At 34.7% G+C, this 20,678-nt stretch overlaps 1 protein-coding gene across 2 annotated transcripts in view; it reads left to right on the forward strand.

The window, feature by feature from the left end:
• The first annotated feature begins 286 nt into the window (after positions 1-286).
• Positions 287-20,678, forward strand: part of LOC121421081 — a 107,427-nt gene continuing 87,035 nt past the window's right edge. For both annotated transcript variants that reach the window (XM_041615694.1, XM_041615695.1), the window contains exons 1-2: positions 287-544; positions 4,272-4,789. In XM_041615694.1, the coding sequence (XP_041471628.1) occupies positions 4,741-4,789 (49 nt within the window). In that variant the 5' untranslated portion in view covers positions 287-544; positions 4,272-4,740. The remainder of the gene's footprint in view (positions 545-4,271; positions 4,790-20,678) is intronic.

The following is a 20,678-nucleotide window of genomic DNA, read 5'->3' on the forward strand; positions in this document are numbered from 1 at the left end:
AACAGGTTCCCTTACTCTCATACAGAGTTTGTTGCAGATCTATGTAACCATATAAATAACCAAACAAGTCAGCTGGTTCCCTCTTTTGGAAATGAGTGGATTAACCCCAATATCGTTCCCATTGCGTAGATCTGGCTAATCGGGTTTAATACACCGTCGTGATTTGACAGTTTCATTCTGACTTATGCCCCCTAACAAAAGATGACGGGGGTTTCACCAGACATAAAGAACTCACTCAACCAGTTTAAGGCACCGAGTACCCTATTCAAACCCCATTCCAGTAAATTGAATGAGAGAGGAAATCTTCGGTGGTCGGCTGTTTGGTATGGGGTCATTGAGCCGAGCAGCCCACCAAATTGGACGATTCCCTGTCTAACTACATGCACAAGTACCCGTAGGACTATCCACTCCGCGAGGTTTCTATCACTGGTCGCTTCTAAACCACTGGAATAAACAAATTGTTAATTAACGATCGAAGAGAAAGTTATAATATCTACTTGCAAATATCGATTTGAAGTCCAAACTATTGTATCATCGCCACTGAGTAAGTGTTTTCTTTTCTTTGCTTAATTTCCTTCTGCTTTGATTTGATCTTGTTGGTGTAGGTCCACGAATTGATAATCGTCAGTAGCTGTTGACCTATATTTTACAGAAGATCCAAAAAATACTGTATGTTTAGCGACTTGGAAAGTATGGGATATATTTTATATTTCAAAATTTACTACAATTGACGATAGGGATGACGAGCTATGAATTTCCCATTAAAAGCGATCAAAGCATGTCTTTTTTTACTACCAATAATCAAATGCCAATTGAAAATGTTACGAAACTCTAATGACGCACTCTTATAAAAGTCAGTCAAATTAGATAGACCAGCGGTCAGCTTTGGTGCAACCGATATGGCAATCACTGATAGTCACATTTCTGTCATATATCAGTGGCGTAACTACGGGGGGGGGGGGGCATGGGGGGTACGTGCCCCCCCCCCCCCCATCGGCTGACCAAAAAAAAAACGGGGAAAAGGTGAAAAAAGAGGAGAAATGAAGAGAAACGTAGTGGGAAAGAAGACATTATTATTCATTATAATGTTATATTATATCATAATTATGTTATGTTATATTACATAAAAAACTTTTTTCATAACTTAATGAAACACAATTTGCTCAGGGCCTATCTCTTCATTGTTACCGGTGCTTGCATTGTCTGTTTGCCGAGATATATACTCCTGTTATACTAAAACCTCCCGTTTTCAAGTCAATATACACCAAACTGCCAAATATATTTCCTCGCACTTCGATCGAGTTATTATTGTTTTATGTAAAATAGTATGCTTCTTTTTCATGACTGCTTAAAGCGCCCTATTTAAGGTCTTAATATAAAACATTTCCTTTCCGTGATTACGTTCGCAGTAGTGGAGTGGTGAAATATGTTTGTTCTCCAAGAATTCCTAGAATCAGTCCTTAAAATTTTCCTTTTCTGATCAAAATATCAAAAATTTTCAGCTCGCGCTTCGCGCTCGCATCATTTGGTTAGTGGACTACGTATGGTCTTCGTAAATTCATACAAACAAGCCTTAAAATGCCCCTCTTCAGGTCTGAATTTCCTAAATTTTCAGCTCGAGCTTCGCGCATGCATCATTTGGTTAGTGAACTACGTATGGTCTTCGTGAATTCCTACAAACAAGACTTAAAATGCCCCTCTTCAGGTCTGAATTTCCTAAATTTTCAGCTCGCGCTTCGCGCTCGCAAGATTTGATTAGTGAGATGGGCATGTTAATCACGATTACAAGTTCTTTATGTGCATGTTTAGATATAATTCTAACAAAATCAGCAAGTGCTTATTGGCGATCGCATTGGATGACTTATAGTGAGATGTATATACTCTTATTGGATTCCTAAAGTAATTATGCTGCATATACTGTTGAGCGCTTAGAGACTTCTGACAAAGTAAGTGTTAAGCACTATATAAGCAAGTATAAATCAAATATAGTCCTTAAAATCTTCCTGTTTGGGGGTCAATATTTACAAAAATTTTAGCTCGCGCTTCGCGCTCGCATTTTTTAGCGAGACAGGTACGTATCATGATTACAAAAGATTGATTATAATGTCTCTTTTTAGGTTTGAATATTGGTCCTTCGGAGGGGACCTTAAGCCGTCGGTCCTCTAGTTGCTTGCTTACAAGCATTCATGCTTTCTTAGCAATCAGGTAAAAAATCACCAATTCAATCGTGATTAAGGCATATATATAAAAAATCTTAAGCTCGCGCTTCGCGCTCGCATTATTTGACAAGTGAGATACATATCCGTTTAATTGCACTGTCCTTAAAATGTCTCTAATAGGTCAGTATACCTGGTAACTGGGCGCGCGCTTCGCGCGCTCTCTAAGTGACTCAAAATTTTTGCTGGTGCCCCCCAATGCCGTGACCCACGGTACGCCGCTGCATATATTATTGTCAAAAATAACTCTGTTCTCGTAAAATACGACTAGGAAATAGTCAAATATGACTAGAATAAAAGTTGCACCCAGTTGACCCTATCAACTAGTCATATGATTTTCTTTTTATTATACGGGACTACTTATCATGAACTTGTTCATTGAATGAGTGGGGCAACTCAATGTTGGTAAACAAGTGCCTAAAAGACTCAAAGTAGCCTGTTCTTAAGAAAAATGTAATGTTAAACTTACAAGTATCAATTTAAGGGCATGCAGTTGCAGGTTGTATTTTTCAATTTAATTTTTTTTTATTTTTTGAATGTTTTATAGAAAACGTTGAAATATAACTTGTCATGATAGTCTCAATATGCTTTTTATTCACTTCGTCTTTAATGTAGACCTCTTTGCACGAAAGACTTGCCTCCCCCCCCCCCCCCCCCCTCTCCTCACGTCTCTCTCTCTCCTCTTTCCTTCTCTCTTATCTTAGTGCACTGTAAAAACTGTGGTGTTAAAACTGACACCAGTTGACATCTATAGAGTACTACACCCTGAAGTGTTAAAATTACACCCTAGAGGTTAAACATAACACCAAAGAGTGTAACCATAGGTGTTAAACTAATACTACAAATATAACACCGGTGTAAAATAACTGGGGTGGTCCACTTTGTACACAGGTTAACACCACGGCTTTGCTGTGTGTCTGACAGCTTCCCTTTCGTTTACGTCATGCATAAGAATAAGAACCCCCTTTTGTTATCTACAATTTCTTTGATTTCTTGCTAAAACCATGCATGGTTAAACTACACAACGGCCTGGCGAATGTGCATGGCAGAAACTTGTACTGTTGTACACTGCTCGAATGTGAAACAGAGAACGTGTGATATACTTTAGTGTACTGCAGGATTCTAAACGGCGTTACCCAAACGGACAAACCTAAACCGTTATTATTTTGTTGTTGGGGGGGATAGCTATTTCTACTCAGTAAAAACGCTGTTTGAAGAAGTGTTTAACATCTTAAACAACAAAGTCCATTGTCTTGAATATTCAATTTTCTGAATAAGTAAGCATGGTTGTTTAATCTGTTAAACAACAACGGTTAGGTTGATAAAATAGAAAGCGTTGTAAAATATTTTAAACGGGTGTTTAACTATGTATATTTGTTTAAGAAAAACCTTCCCATAACGATATATCAATTATCATCGGGACAATTACATGAATGCTAGAAAATCTTTCAAAATTGTAGCAAATATCCGGTATATAGATCATTGTTTTGACGACAGCCAATAATTCATTAATAAGTTATGCAAATGGTCTCCAAATCCGCAAATTTCTTTTTATCGGTTTACAGGACTGACGATAAACACAGTTTTCTTTTTTGTAAGCTCAATTAAGTAGCAAAAATTGTTGAAGGTGTCTTTTTATGTTTTCTGTTGGGTAATCTAAAGGTTGTTATGTCACATCTAATAATTAAGTATGAAAATATAAACTAATGTGGAAAAGCCAATCGTTTTCCCAGTGCATTACAAAGAGAAACGTTGTTAGCCAGAACCATAACCATGAATAACATTTGTTATAAAAATCAAGTTTACGAAACTTCGGAGTCAAACTCTTTTTTAATCTTCTTCAAATGAAAGGCGTCTCGGGATTTTATTCCACCACCCGATTCTGTTTCACCTTCAACTTATAGTCTCCGCCTCTCTCCAAAACAAGATAGGATATAAAGGTAATCTCTTAATCGGTCTCTTTCATCTTGTCCATGATTGTATACGACAATAATGATTACGTCAGAACCGATTTGAAAAACTGTCTTTTCATGTTGTTTATTTGTCCTACTTCAGGGAAAGTCACTGGTGGATGCGTGCGTCATTATTAGTTGTCGGAGTACTATTCATCCGTTTCATCAAAAGGTTCTGCCACCAGCACCAAAGCGGACTTGATCTCGTCGCGGTGGTTCATTATCTGTCAGTTATTTCTAAAGACAATCATGTACGCCAACGCCGACAAGTAAAGACCTCCAATGTCCACCTCTTGAAGACAACTGGCAAATATTCTCCAACTTCATCTCCGATTACAGCTACCTCACCATAGGGCGCACTACCCGTGAGATCCTGACGATTCCACGGGCGATCCCATCAAGAGACAGCGTTTAAATTAGGAGCCGCGAATACCTATCATCGTCATTGACAGCGACAACGTCTTTTTACATAATCTGAGAGACTTCAACCGATGGAAGTAGAAATCGATGTATTTATTTGTATCCAGAGCTCTGATAGTTAAAGCGGTAACGAATCCATCAGGCAGATTAGGATGAAATTCATTTTCGGGGGCACAGTTGTATTTTGCTGCATTGCTACAAGTAAGTGATTCCTATCATTAGCATTACTAATTTGCCATTGTCATTATTTTATTAAATTTAATAATTGTTAATGTGTTCGTCTCTTTTTTCGGACGCTTCTAAGAATGAATCGTGGTGGGCCAGGCTTTGCGATCTGACATGGGAGTTAGTAAATACTGTAACAAATTATCTGTATTCCTATACAGTGAGTTCCACAAAAAACGAAACCGAGATTTATCGATGATTTATCATAACTTAATCATTAATAAATAGACAAATGACCTACCAATTTATAGCTCAGAATCTCTTCTTTCATCTGAAGCTACTTAGATTATTTCTCATTCACACATGAGTGAGCAAAAAACAATTTGAAGAGAGGATACCAAAAAGTCACCTGGCGGGCTGTATCTGGGTTTCAAAAAGAAAAAGTTTCTAAACAAAAGCTTTTAAAAAGCTCAATATCTGCTCTGTAATTTGATACCTCAATTACAGAAAATTGTAGAGAAATAAGAAAGTTCTGGCTATTTGAAATAAGGCTTGAATTTCAATAATTTCATAAAATGAAGAGGTTTTACAGGCAAACGTTCAAACTCATTCGACACTCCGGTTTGTTGACGATCAGTCATTGTTAACCGTGCGATAGCTTCTGTGGGAAATCGGTGAAAACACGATTATTTTAATGAAATTACTGAAATTCAAGCCTTATTTCAAATAGCCAGAACTTTGTTATTTCTCTACCATTTTCTGTAATTGAGGTATCAAATTAAAGAGCAGATATTGAACTTTTTAAAAATGTGGTTTTCTTTTTGAAACCCAGATACAGCCCGCCAAGGGACTCTTTGGTATCCCCTCTTCAAGTTGTTTTTGCTCACTCATGTGTGAATGAGAAATAATCTGAGTAATTTCAGATGAAAGAGGAGATTCTAAGCTTTAAATTGGTAGGTCATTTCTCTATTTTAGTAATGATGAATCATCGCTAAATCTCGGTATCGTTTTTTCTGGGACGCACTGTATATGCAATCAACAAAGTTTAAAGGTCTCCGTCCTCTGGTTGTATGAGGGAGGAGCAACAAAACTGGGTCAGAAATAACTTGCTTCTTACTACTCTTTTTAATTTAAACCCCACAAATAGTTTAAATCTCAAGTTTCGCATATATGTATTTTTTTGTTACAAAAGCCGCGAAATGAAGAAGCGACTATTGAACTTAGCTCCATTATTCCTCTTTGCAATGTGACCAAGGTGATAAAGGAATGCGCAGTCCTCATAAATTATACATTATTATGTCAAAATCTCATTTTGCAAATTTGACGTGCCCCCCCCCCCCGATATTCGGTGTGCCCCCCAGGTGCCCCCTAAACAAAATTGGCAGAGCAAAAAAAAAGGAGAAAAAAAGAAAAAAGGGAAAGAAGGAGAAAGACAAAAAGAAAGAAAGAAAGAAAGAAAGAAGAAGAAGAAGAGGAAAATAAGAGGAAGAAGACGAGTAGATAGAATAATGTGAGGGGAAGACTTGAAAAAAAAACAAAAATCTTTCATGTTACTTTATAAAATTTTTGCTTGCGCTTCGCGCCAGAATTGCCTGTTCGATGAGATTCATATCTTGCTCAATAGGCTGATATGGAGCAAGTTTCGAAGTTAATATACAAAACATATTTTAGCTCGGACATCGAGCTTTCATTATTTTTTTTTCATATACAAATTTGAGTGCTCTGTAAAATGTCCGTTTTATGGTCTATATATCAGCATTTTAAGCTCACGCTGCGTGGTCACATTGTTTGATTTGCGAGGTTCATATTGTCTACGTGTATTCCGTAAAGTTACATCAAACAAATGATTTCAGAATGCCCAGATTCTAGGTCTAAATCTAAAACATGCACGATTGCCTGCATGTTCTTTATTTAAAATGTACTTAGATTATCCAATTTCACATCAGAATATCAACAATTGTCTGCTCAAGCTTCACGATTGCATTATTAATAATACCCAATTAACTATATCATATCTATGATTTACAAAATATGATTAGAGTGTCTCGCTTTTAGGTCTAAAATATCAATTTCTTCCTTTCGCGCTTCGCGCTCGCATCAGTTGTTTAGTTACATACCTTTCCCATTTGTTAATACAAAAAGTGCCTAGAATGACCATTTCTTAGGTTGGAATGTAAAAAAAAATTACTCGTACTTCGCGCTCCCATGAAATACATACCGTCTTCGTTACTAACTGTAAGCAGTCCTTAACAGGTTCCTTTTCGATAATGCTAGAACAGTTAATAAAAATTTCTGCTTGCGCTGGGCGTTCGCAGTAATCATCTAGTTACATACGAATCTTGATCACACATAACATTGCCCAGAATATTAAATTTTCAGCACAAAATACATGAAAGTAAAAAAAATTCGCTCGCGCTTTTTTTTATAAGGCTTATGAGATTATTTCATGTTTATGTTGTTTTATACGAATAAAACTAAGGAGTGACTGCTCGGGGAAACTATGGGTGAGGAAAATTTCAGGCCCCGTCCCCTATTGGCGCATGTCGGATTCACCCTTGTGACACATACACACACACACCGGAAAAATGGTACCCCATTTAAAAAGCAAGGACCCCCAGTCTTCTTTGTATTATGTATATCGCAAACGATGAAAATAAAATACTTGAGTAATATTGAAGATCAAAGTAATTTTCTGTATTGCTTCTATCGTTTTAAAGATTGTTAAGAACAAAATGGCTTATCTTTACATTCTTTTTGATGAATTTGTACTTCCCAAAAGGATGGAAATACTGCCAACGAAAATGCATGTTAAACAGAATGAGTCCGAAAAACTGTACACATAGAAATTGCCTATTCAATAAACCAAATACACGTCATAAAACTGTAATACACTAACTGAAAGGAAATTTCTTTACAAATAATTTGATACCATTCTTCCTTGGTATACGCTTGTACGCTTGGGTAATCAGAAGGTATCCGTGATCGTTGGGTTACTTCATGGCATTTATGCTTTACTTTGAAGCAAATCCAATTATACATCGCAGCAGAGAAGTAGCTCACATGTACCTTATGCATACGGAGGCCGAAATATTATATCACATGGAAATGATATCAAATTATACGATAAAATATTCTTTCTGTAAATATTTTTTAATAATGTTCATGATAAGGGCCGTCATTAATTAGTGATTTTTGAGGTTGCTGTATATAGACGTCATTAGGTAATTCTATTTATCTATTTATTTATTCATTTGTTCATTTCATTTACTTATGTATTCATTTATTTATTCATTTATTAATTCATTTACTTATTTATTAACCTATTGATCTATTTATTTATTCAGTTAGTTTCGCTTCAAAAGGGTATTCCTATCAATAATAGACATACTGCTTTACACATGTTACATGGAGACCCTGCACATTCAGAAAAATACAAACATTTACTTAAACAAAATAAATAGAAGATACTAAGGAGCGAAATATGTCTTTCAAAGCTTCGCTGGTCAAACTTATTAAGAAAATCATGTATGGCAAAACTGAAAAAGAGCCAAATTATTGACTCGTATTATCTGAATATGAAAGAAAGCAATATTTAAGATCTACAAATTTTTTTTCAATCTAAGTATGCCATGGTAAAACTTTTGTGGTCTTACATGAAATATATAGAGAGCCTGTTATTTTTAAACATAGAAATAAAAGAAACAAGTATTTTTGAATTCAAGTATGTACTGATGATTCCTATCAGCATTTATTCTATAAATTGAAAATAAATCAATTGGTGTATATTTTTGGTGGGGGGATTATTTCATTTTTCATTCTTCATAGTTAGGACATTTTGTTGTTCTTTTTTGATGAACTTTGTCGGGGACTCTTTTTAGATCATGAACAGCATGAAGTAAGTTCATTTAGACCAGGAAAACTAAAAAAAAAAGATTATTTATTTATGATTTTCGGTCAAAAATAAAATTTGCATTGACTTTATCCACGAAGTCACAATTTTGGGTCTGATATGGACTTATAAAATGCTCCGTAATTTTGGAAACGCGTAATAATAATAGCCAATTTTTATGAAGCGCTTTTCCCAGAATGGCCCAAAGCGCGTTACAGCATATTATTACCCCGGTCATTGGATTCATTTCAATCAAGCACGAAACGTGCACAATTTCCACTCCCTGTGGAGCATTCCTTGCATTCATCGCAGCCACATTACGGCGCTTGCAAAATCAAACATACAATATCTTTCGCATCCTACCGGGTAGTGCGGGTACCCATTTAGCACCTGGGTCGAGAGTGGCAAAGTGTAGATTAACGCCTTGCCAAAGGACGCTAGACCGCGGTGGGATTCGAACACACGACCCTCTGTTTACAAGGCGGGAGTCAGAACCACTACACCACGGCTCTTCCACGTACGGAGGCATTGCAAATCTGGTCTCAAAAGATGCGCAAGACTTGTAAAGTAAGTTAATTTTAAAACGACTATTGCTACGGAAAGTTCTTGTTATTAAAGAAATGGCACTTTGGCGTTGCATTTTATCATGAACCACGCATTTTAATGACACCATTTGTGCAATTGTACTGAATACGTACATTTATATAAATGTACGAAAAAGGGAATCATTTACCCGTAGTTGCCGACGCACAGTCTTCGCAAAACAACACGGCCTTTCCATGTTTTCTGTGTCTGTCGATTCTGTCATCCATATCAAGCAAATTATCTTAAAGATTAAAACAGAAAAGAAATTCATGTGTCATGTTAAGAGTTGAGGAAATAAAGAGGACAATATACCGTGGTAGTACCATGTAACAAATATAAACCCTTCAAAAAAAGTTTGGAAATCTGAGTTTGGCCATTAATTTCTCCCAACTCCCAAAATTGTGTCATTTTGCAACTTTTGAATTTTGACCTCGCCCCACATTTCAAGGCACTGCACATCCATGTGAACCATAATTATATCATGTAGAGTATCATTTTAAAGAAACTTAAATGCTCTATTTATTGATATCAATTACACATTGACATATACTAGAATCGAGGAGGGATTATCGATGAAATTCAGAATTCCAAACTTTTTGAGTTTTTATATAGATATATATAGATATATATCCATGGATCTTTTCAGTGATATGCAGAGCACACATCAAGCCTAATGCTCAGATGCTTGATGTAAAAACCAATTAACCTAAAATGAAAATTACACATTAATATGATAAGAACTAATTAACCTGAAATGATAATTACATATTACATGACAATAGGGCTTACACAATACACGATGTCCCGTGAATTGTTTATGAGCTTGCGAATGCTATACGCTCTGTATAATTAATTGCCCACGACTGAACGAAATCAAACATCATTTTTTTCATGATGAATCTGTGTTCACATCAATCGATAACCAGACTTGTAATGGCAGGATGATGGGGGACATTGATAGTAGGGCATACAGACGCCTCCAATGTCCTTGAATTTTTTTTCATTTCTTGGGCAAACACCATTAGTTACGGGACATAGCGGTTATTGTACTCCCGGTTATAGTATTTAACATGCATGTGATTGTCAAGGGATGAGAAACCGCCTTGATTGACTAAATATTGATTGGCAACTGAATAAATGGCTGAGGGAATAAAATTGCAATCGATCATTATATTTGATGGACTTGGTAGACATCCTTTAAACATTTTTCTTTTCCATTTTGATTTTGAAAATCATAGACTAAGGGGGGGGGTATAAGATTATAAAATGTATGACAAAGAGAACTGGATAAGACCACGCAGACCAATTGTAAAATGATTATGATATGAATGATGATGATGGTGGTGGTGGTGATGACGAAAATGATGGTGATGGTGAAAATGATGATGCTGATGATCATAATGAAATACATACAATTATGATAATGATACTATTTTACTACTACTTATTGTTGAAAAAATATAAGTAGTAGGCCTATTGAAGTTGTTAATTACTGAGTGTATTATATCATCCTGATTTCCTGCAAATAAAAGGAAAAGGCCTTTTCGATTCAATAGTCGGATAGATATGATCAAAATTATTGCATGACCGTCAAGGTGGGTTTGACTGCAATTTTTTTCTTGCTGGAAGTTGTAGTATGGGTTGCCTACTTCAAGAATCCGACGGTTGCCACCTGGGCACCATTTGGCATTTTTGTATTGACGTAATAGGCCACACCAACTTTTTTAAATGCCTCTTAAATATGAATTTCATATTTTAAGGATTAAAAATGTTGTTGGGTATCAAATTATAGCTTATGAAAAATCAAATGTAAATTTGTGGACCACTGGACATTCAAATCAGGCATAGGTCAATTAAACGTCATTTAAGGTTGTGAAAGGTCAAATTGCCTTGCAAATATAAGAAATACATATAATGTGGAACATATCATGTTTTAAATACAAACAAGTTGAATATTAGGTGAATCTATTGGCAAAGGTTAAGCTGAGGGTGTGCATAACAAGAATCCGACCGTTGCTACTTTGGCATCTTGAGGAATTTCATTTTTGTGACGTCATCAACCACACCAGCTTTCTTACATTCCTCTTGAATATTTAGCGGAATAACGAATCATGTTTGATATCGAATTCAATCAAATTCAAAATAAAATCCACATATATGAATCACTTGGCATTTAAACCTTTTCCAGGACAATTAAAGGTAATTTTAAGGTTATAAAAGGTCTAACTGGGCCACAAATATAATTAATGCAGCATATAATGTGGAATATCTCATGTTTGGTTGAGGGTGTGTATATTAAGGATGTGACGGGATCTACCTTCTCATTCTTTGGCAATTTCTATTTTGTGACGTCACGAACCACGCCCACTTTTCACATATGCCTAAATATGGCCTATAAGTAATTATGACAGAAAGTGAAACTTTAAAGAATAGAATAAGCATATCGTGTTCGGTAACTAATTTAAGCTTGTGGCAAGTAAAATGCAATTATAAAAGTTGCAACTATAAAAGAAAATAAAAAATAAACAAATTTTACATTTTACATCGTCCTAACTCCGCTACATTTTGTTCTCTCATTCATCTTCCAGACTGATTTCCCCCTCTTTAGTCTCAACTGCATGTTCAATTTTCATTGTATTTAGAATGCCACAATGTTATTCACATACGATAGACGATAAGTGGCAAATGCTTACCCTAGAACATGGTGGCCCCGATTTAAATCCACATGGAACAAGTTCTGATAATTATTCCTCGGGAGTAACTAATGTGCTATGAACAGGTACAGGAGTGTCCTAACTTATACTTCCCATCCATACACGGGAAGCAAGTTGCAGGGGAGTCATTCTGATCAGTTGCTCTTCAGATCAAGCCCCGGAGGAAGAGCACCTTTGATAATCATGCTCTTTTGCTGACTTGTCAGTTCGGCGTAGGCTCATGATCTTTGAAGCATCTATCTTCTTGCCAAATAATGTGAAGTAGTACTAGGTAATTTCAGAGAGACCATTACATTTGTTATGTTAGTTAAGAAAGATGACAAGAATAAATATCACACCTTTAACTGATCCAGTCCACTTATTCAGCATCGGACTCTATTAGATTAAGATCTTGTTCGAGCATCAAGTTTAGAGTGGAAAAACTTTCCCTTGCCAAATTGACACAACATGGTATCACAACCTGAAAGCGAATTTTCTGTGCAAAGCTAGCATTTTTCACCAAATTTCAATTCCATACCTGCAATGTCAATTACTACATCAGTATGCAAAAGACCCCAAATGAGAACACTAGTAGAATAAAAATGTTAGTGTCGTCAGAGAAACATTATACATGCAACTACTGCCATTACATCTTCAGAAGATAGCTGATTGCCGGAACAGGACATTGGGCCTACTCATACTTGTTCTTGACAAAGTGGTTGTTCCCAAGGAATTAAAAGAACATCCATGTCGATACAAGTCAGCGTCGCCCTGTTCTATAACTCTATTAATGCAGTTGCTGGTCGGCCATCGAATCATGAATTTCATAGTTCATACTGCAAGTGTGAGTCGAAGTAACACAGATCTGGCAGAGACATGTAGTTGAGATTGTTGGTGAAGGGGAATCCTATGAGCTTCCAGTCGAAGAGGTATGGTCTAGAGGGTAGTTGTGAGAGGAATAATTTAGTGTAGATTATTTGGAATCCCATGACATGCTTTGATACAAAATGATAAATGAAACGTTTTGTATAAAGTCCTGTGAAACTCGAGCAATCATCAACCTTTCATGCGTGTAAATAACCTAAAGGTTACATTTACATGTGCTTCATTTTTTTCTAACCTTTAAATGTATATTACATTCCATTTTCCCTTAGCCTTAATTTGATACCAAAGATGATATTTTTATTTTTTACACTTGATGAGTCATAATTAAGAAGTTGACCTATGTACAAAGAATGGTGTGGTTTATAAACCTTCCTTATTTCTATGTTCATCTTATGGATTAGTGATATTAAATCTGGATCGCTGAAAAAGTTAAAGATATCATTCAAAATAATCATAAACATGCCATATGCAATTTCTGCCATCACACTGTCTAAGATTATCTCCCATGATATTTTACTTAAGTGATTCCGAAACACGGAATAACGTTTTTAGACATATAAAAAAAAAAACAGGGTCGGTTGAAGATTTGCATGATCGAGTATCTCTTTGAGTGATATTAAATGTAGGTAGATGTTCTGATGCATCTGCAATCAATATACCACTCTTTACAATCCTATCCTTGTTATGAGTAAAAAAATGTTATTAATCGATGTGGCACAAAATGTACTATTCGTGTAGGTTTTGTTATAGGATAAAAAAAAATGTGCATTCATAGTTTCTATAAATAGATTCACATCTCGATTTTATGCTCACGTTTATTAGATTCAGTTCGAAATCTCCAAGTACATGTTTATAGTTTCGTTTATTTTCATTACACATTTTGGAAAGCACCTCTGTTAATTCGGAAATAAAGCGTTCGTCACTTCGTTTTGGTGGTTTATACACAACAGAAAAAACACAAATGTCAAACTTTTGCACAATTTCAACACAGTGAAGCTCTATAATTTCATGAAATATATTTTAATACTGTCGATCCTTTACAGTAAATTGTTTGTTTATGAAGAAAACCAACTCCACCACCACGAGTCTTTCTGTTTGTTCAATAAAATGCATAGTTGGGTAGTGTTGACATAAAAACCAGTCCACCTGGGAGCCATGTTTTAATAACATCAAATTCAATTTTCTATTTATATGTTTTATTGGGTCAACACTGACCAAAAATAAACAAAAATAACAAATCAAACATAATTAAAATATTTACAAGTAATCATAACATTATTAGGGAAAAAACACATATAATAATAAAAAGAATAAATAAGAAAAAACAAATAATAAAGAAAAAAGAGCGGAAAGATCTATGCAATGGCACAGACGTGATAATTTATACAACTTTGATGGCAAGTATTTGTATGCATATATACAGGGTAAACATGATACATGTAAAGATGACAAAAATTATAATTCAAACTTCCATTTTTTAAAATGAGCCGTGAGTTTATGTCTTTTTTTGGCCACACAATATTCAATTAAAGTTAATACGGCTTCATGGTTTTTACTCCAGCAACGGCATTTCATGAACTAAAGAAAGGTTTCTAGAAGTTTGAATATTGCATTTACCATGTTTACTGACCACATCATTGAGGCTGTATGGGGAATAATATAAGGAATCATTATCAATATCATACACTCCATCGCTGATTTCATTATCGTGAAATGTTAACTGAGTACTCAAACAATGTTTTAAACTATCTTCTGACATTCCAGACTGACCAGGTACTACACATCCATCATAAAAAGTCATACATAGTCGTACAAGTACAAAAATCGAACAATGTTAACAGTTCAAGTAACATTGGTGTAAAATTCATGCAATATAATGTACACATGATGCAGCATAAAATAACATGAATTTGCATCAATCAAATTGCATCAGAAAAATATTTTTCTATGATTTGTCCAAAGTAAACAGGTTGATTAAGGCTTTGATACAATTTTTGTCAGATCTTCTTTGCGGGTAATGAGCTTTCTCTTGGGGTTTCCAGTTTTATTTGGAATTGACACAAATATTCTTCCAATTGAAAACAATGCACCACTGACTGTTCCTTTTTCAAGGGTTTGTACGTTTCTTGAAGCAATACATGAGGGGCTTTTATTCTGGTCAAATCAATTGAGATACTCCAAAAGCAACACCGTTACATAAGTAATTCTGCCCCCTCCCTCTCATTATCCTGTACTGCAATTAATGCGGTTATGAATGCCATGCTACTACTGCTACTACCACTTCTACTACTTACTACTACTACTACTGCTACTACTACTACTACTACTACCTACTTACTACTACTACTACTACTACTACTACAACTACTACTACTACTACAACTACTACTACTACTACTTCTACTACTACTACTGCTACTACCACTTCTACTACTTACTACTACTACTACTACTACTTACTACTACTACTACTACTACTACTACTACTACTACTACTACTACTTCTACTACTACTACTACTACTATCTACTACTACTACTACTATACTACTAGTAGTAGTAATGGTCTGAGAAAAGATCTGACAAAAATTGTATCAAAGCCTTAATGAACCTGTTTACTTTGGACAAATCATAGAAAAAATATTTTTCTGATGGTTGATTGATGCAAATTCATGTTATTTTATGCTGTACATTATATTACAGCAATTTTACACCAATTTTACTTGAATTGCTAACATTGTTCGATTTTTGTACTTGTAAGACTATGTATGACTTTTTATGATGGATGTGTAGTACCTGGTCAGTCTGGGATGTCAGAAGATAGAATAGAACATTCTTTGAGTACTCAGCTAACATTTCACGATAATGAAATCATTGACGGGGTGCATATGATATTGATAATGGTTCTTTATATTATTCTCCATACAGTCTCATTAATATGGTCAGTAAATGCAATATTTGAACTTGTAGAAGCATCTCTGTAGTTCATATAAACTGCCGTATAGCTGGAGTAAAAATCATGAAGCTGTATCAACTTATTCACAGTTGTTAAATATTGAATATGATGTTATTGCTTTAAGTGAAACGTGGCTCTTGGATGGACTGGATACTCTGTCAACACTACACAACTATGCATTTTATGGAACAAACAGAGAGACTCGTGGTGGTGGAGTTTGTTTCTTCATAAACAAACAAGTTACTGTATAGGATCGACAGGATTAAAATATATTCAATGATATTATAGAGCTTCACTGTGTTGAAATCGTGAAAAAAGGTGACAATTAAGTTATCGCTGCTGTGTATAAACCACCAAAACGAAGTGATGGACGCTTTATTTCAGAATTAACAGAGATGCTATCCAAAATGTGTAATGAAAATAAACGAAACTATATACTTGGAGATTTTAATATGAATTCACTAAACGTGAGTACAAATCGAAATGCGAAGTCACTAACTATACGGATGCAGATTTCTTTTTATCCTATGATATCAATATTTACAAGAATAGCGCAGCCTTATGCTACATTGATAGACAACATTGCTCACTAATGACAAGAATTGGATCGTAAAGAATGGTATATTGATTGCAGATATATCAGACCACCTATATTTACCCTGACTCAATGAAATACTAAACCATGCAAATCTTCAACCGACCCTGTTTGTCATGATATGTCTAAAAAAAACGTTATTCCGAGTTTCGGAATCACTAAAGTATTTCCTGGCCAGGAGAGATTCTTAGAAAGTGTAACGGTAGAAATTGCCTATAACCGGTTTATGATAATATTGTGAATGGTATCTTTAATATCGCTTTTTCAATAGTTAAAAAGAAAATCTATAAACACGAAAGGAAGCGTATGCCTGGCATATTAATATCATGCAAGAAAAAGCTAGTTTGTATTTAGGTTTTGTAATGTATCCATCAGAAATTAAACACACAAATTATAAAGGTATCGAAATATTCTTACAAAACGATTTGAATTGCCAAACAAGAATACTATACCAAGAAAATATGTGATAATAAAAAAAGATAGTAGAAAATTGTGGTGTGCAATTAACAAAGTCTTATATAGAAAGATCGCAAAAGAAAACTTTGTCTCTAAACTTCAATACAAATGGTGGTTGTGTTATTGACGATCGTACTGTAATATCAAATACATTTAGCCAATACTTTCTTAATATTGGAACTCAATCTATCATGTCTATTGATTCATCAAAATTGGCATTGCTTCAGTTACTTGAAAGGTCATGTTTTTCAATCTATGTATTTAAAACTGATAAACGAATATGAGATTTTAGTGGTAGTACACAAGAGAAAAAGTTTTGGTCATGATAATTTGAGTACCATTATTGTAAGAAAATAGACTTATTAATTTTATCACTTCATTATATTCAACTTGTCATGTGAATCTGGTGTAGTACCACAGTGCCTTTAAAGGACAAGTCCACCCCAACAAAAACTTGATTTGAATAAAAAGAGAAAAATTCAACAAGTATAACACTGAAAATTTCATCAAAATCGGATGTAAAATAAGAAAGTTACGAAATTTCAAAATTTCGCTTTATTTCACTAAAACAGTTATATGAACGAGCCAGCTACATCCAAATGAGAGAGTCCATGATGTCATTCACTCACCATTTCTTTTGTTTTTTAGTGTTTGAAATATGAAAAATTTTGATTTTCTCGTCATTGTCATGTGAAATTACGTTTCATTCCTCCCTGAACACGTGGAATTCCATTATTTTAACATTTTGTGCTTCAGGCAAGGAGGTCCTAATCATCAAATTCGTAAAAATTGAAATATTGTTTAATTCAAACAATAAAAAACAAAAGAAATAGTTAGTGAGTGACATCATCAACTGTCTCATTTGGATGTAACTGGCTCGTTCATATAACTATTATGTTAAAAATAAGCGAAACTTTGAAATGTCATAACTTTCTTATTTTACATCCGATTTTGATGAAATCTTCAGCATTGTGCTTGTCTGATTTTTCTCTATTGATTCATATCAACATTTTTCCGAGGTGGACTTGACCTTTAATAAGCTAAGGTATCGCCCATAGGTAAAATATAAAAGGCCATGGAAATATTTGGGTAAATTACCACCCAGCTATAGTGTTACCTCTTGAACGTCTATATTATAAACGTTTGCTTTCATTTTTAGAGAAAAATTAAATTTTATCAAATTTTCAATATTGATTGAGATCATTCAACCATATCAATAGTCGCCGACTTCGTAGATCAAGTGGTAAGGCTATTGACAATAAGAAACATACTATTGCTTTATATCTTGATATTTGAAAAGCCTTCGAGTGTATCAATCATTAATTACTTTTAAACAATGTACAATTTTATACATATTCGAGGGATAGTGTTTGACTGGATAAAGGATTGCTAAAAAAAAAAAACGAGGAAAGTTTGGTAGATTATACTGCTGTTCACTCCATTGAACTTCGAATTTCACGTGGAATTCCACATGGTTGGCTTCTCGGGCCCCCCTTTTTTTTAATATGCATTAATGATCTTGCAAATATCTCCGAAGTACCCTATATGATATTTGCAGATGATATAATTTTTTTTCAGTGATCCAGATTTAATATCACTATTGCATAAGATGAACATAGAAATAAGTAATGTTTTCGACTGGCTTAAGGTTAATGGTTTACGGGTTAACCTAGATTAAACAAAGTATATGCATTTTACTACACCAAATACAAAATATGATCGAAATTTATAGAATATAAACATAACAAATACTGCTATATGTAAAAGTATCATTAGGATAAATTGCATACAGTTTTCAGGTCTAATTATTTATGAAAACTAACATGGTCAAACCATATGCTTTCAGATTGCTAGAGTCAAAGACATTAATAGCAGAGTGAAATTCATACCCCCAAGTGCGTTGTTGATTATCTTTAACTCATTGATATTGCCATACTTATCATATGGTTAAACATAATGGGAGATTTCAAGTCCAGTGTTGGCCTTGGTGTTAGTGTTTAAATTTGGATTGCTTCCCCTGGCTCCAAAACGTATTCATAGTTTGAAAAACTGATCCAGATCACACTATTAACACCTTAACAACTAGTGAGTCACTGTTCAGGACCATCCTCATTTTATGTTTGGCGTTATAATCGTGTAAAATTTGACCTAACACCAACACCAAAAGGTCAACACCGTACTTGAAATCACCCCATGTGTGCTAGTTGTTCAATTTATCTGATGAATATAATAATTTTATTACAGAAGCGAGATTCATTGACAAAGAGCATCATAGAGCACACACTTTATTTTTTTTAAATATGATGTATTGACAATTTATCAACTAGGTGACCTGCAACTCGCAAAATTTTTGTATCAATAGATGGGTTTAATTGTGGGTGTGTTTTAAAGTACTCTTTTATCGTACATAGTCTGATACGCAGTAGTATTGAGATATATGTGTACTTTTTAATTATGTAAATAATTCCACTGTTTTGAGACTATACATTTTTAATATTGTAGTTCCATGTACAATTCAGTCTTTGTAACTACGATGCATGATTTAATTAATACCATTATCATAATGATACCGAAAAGCACACCATCGCCAACAAGTCGTTATTAAAAAGATAAATGTTGATAAACTCGAGAAACGGAGGGAAATCAGACTGCAATGTTTCATAAAGGAGTAGGATTTAAACAAAATAGATAAAGTTAATCTCGATCAAACTTCATCTCTTTTTAAACTTACATCTTAATTGTCAATATGAAAAAAAATACTGTCATAGCATGAAGTCATGACTTAGAAGGTACCGCCGATATTATGACACGTTCAAGGTTGAAAATTGCATCGCTGACGGATATATCTCGGTTATTATGGTACGGCAAGGTTTTGGCGTTGACCGATACATCTTCTTCATTGTGTGGGATTATTTAAAGTCCGCCATTGATGAAAACACTGCTTTTATCTCTATTCTTGCATTGACCCACTAAATATCGCGATATGTCTTTAATGAAAGAAATGAAAGGATGAACGAGACTCGACACACCTTATCCTTGAGTGGACGCGTGATCATTACCCGTTCTTCCTCCGTAAAATGATCAGGGCCCCGTCCTACAAAGAGATGCGATTGATCCAATCAACCTCAAGTATATCTTGTATATGGAAATCAGTCAACGTCATAATTCTTTTTTACAGGGAATTCGAAAAATGTCATCTGTAAAGAAAGAATAACGGCACTGAATTGTCAAATAAAAAAACCATGGGTGTAAGAATATGCATCTTATCTGTATAGTATTTTGACTAAACATGCATTTTAGATGTCAACGTTCAGACTGGCTTTCCACTGTTGTGGTTGATTGGATCAATCGCAACTCTTTGCGAGGAGACGGGTTCCAGGGATGTAGATTTTATGGGATGTACAAATGGCAGCGTTGACATTTTGCTCACGAAGATTACGAAGGTGCACGCTTTATTTTTCTCTTGAAATCAAATAAAAAACAACAAAAATGGTAAACAAGGTTTAGCAGTATCCATGCGACATTAAGGGGATTAACCTCTTTTACGCCTTGTATTCGAAGGTCCCTTTTTATTGAGTCGGCATGTGTATTGAAAGGATGTTGATCACTCTCGGTTTTGTAAGATAAATCAAGGCGTATTCCTTTTCATGTCATGTCACTGATATATATTCGCATTTCGCCCTAAAATAAAGTTTCTTATTCAAATTCATTAAAGATACATAATATAATCAGAAATCATATGAGACTAAGTCCGAAAGAAAGTTTACCTCTTGGGAAATACACTAAAAGTAAATTCTTGCATTCATTTATATGTTCATCTTCATTTAGGTTTATTTTCATATTCATTCATTTATATGTTCATCTTCA

This window comes from Lytechinus variegatus, chromosome 9 (genome assembly GCF_018143015.1).
Source record: "Lytechinus variegatus isolate NC3 chromosome 9, Lvar_3.0, whole genome shotgun sequence".
Taxonomy (NCBI): domain Eukaryota; kingdom Metazoa; phylum Echinodermata; class Echinoidea; order Temnopleuroida; family Toxopneustidae; genus Lytechinus; species Lytechinus variegatus.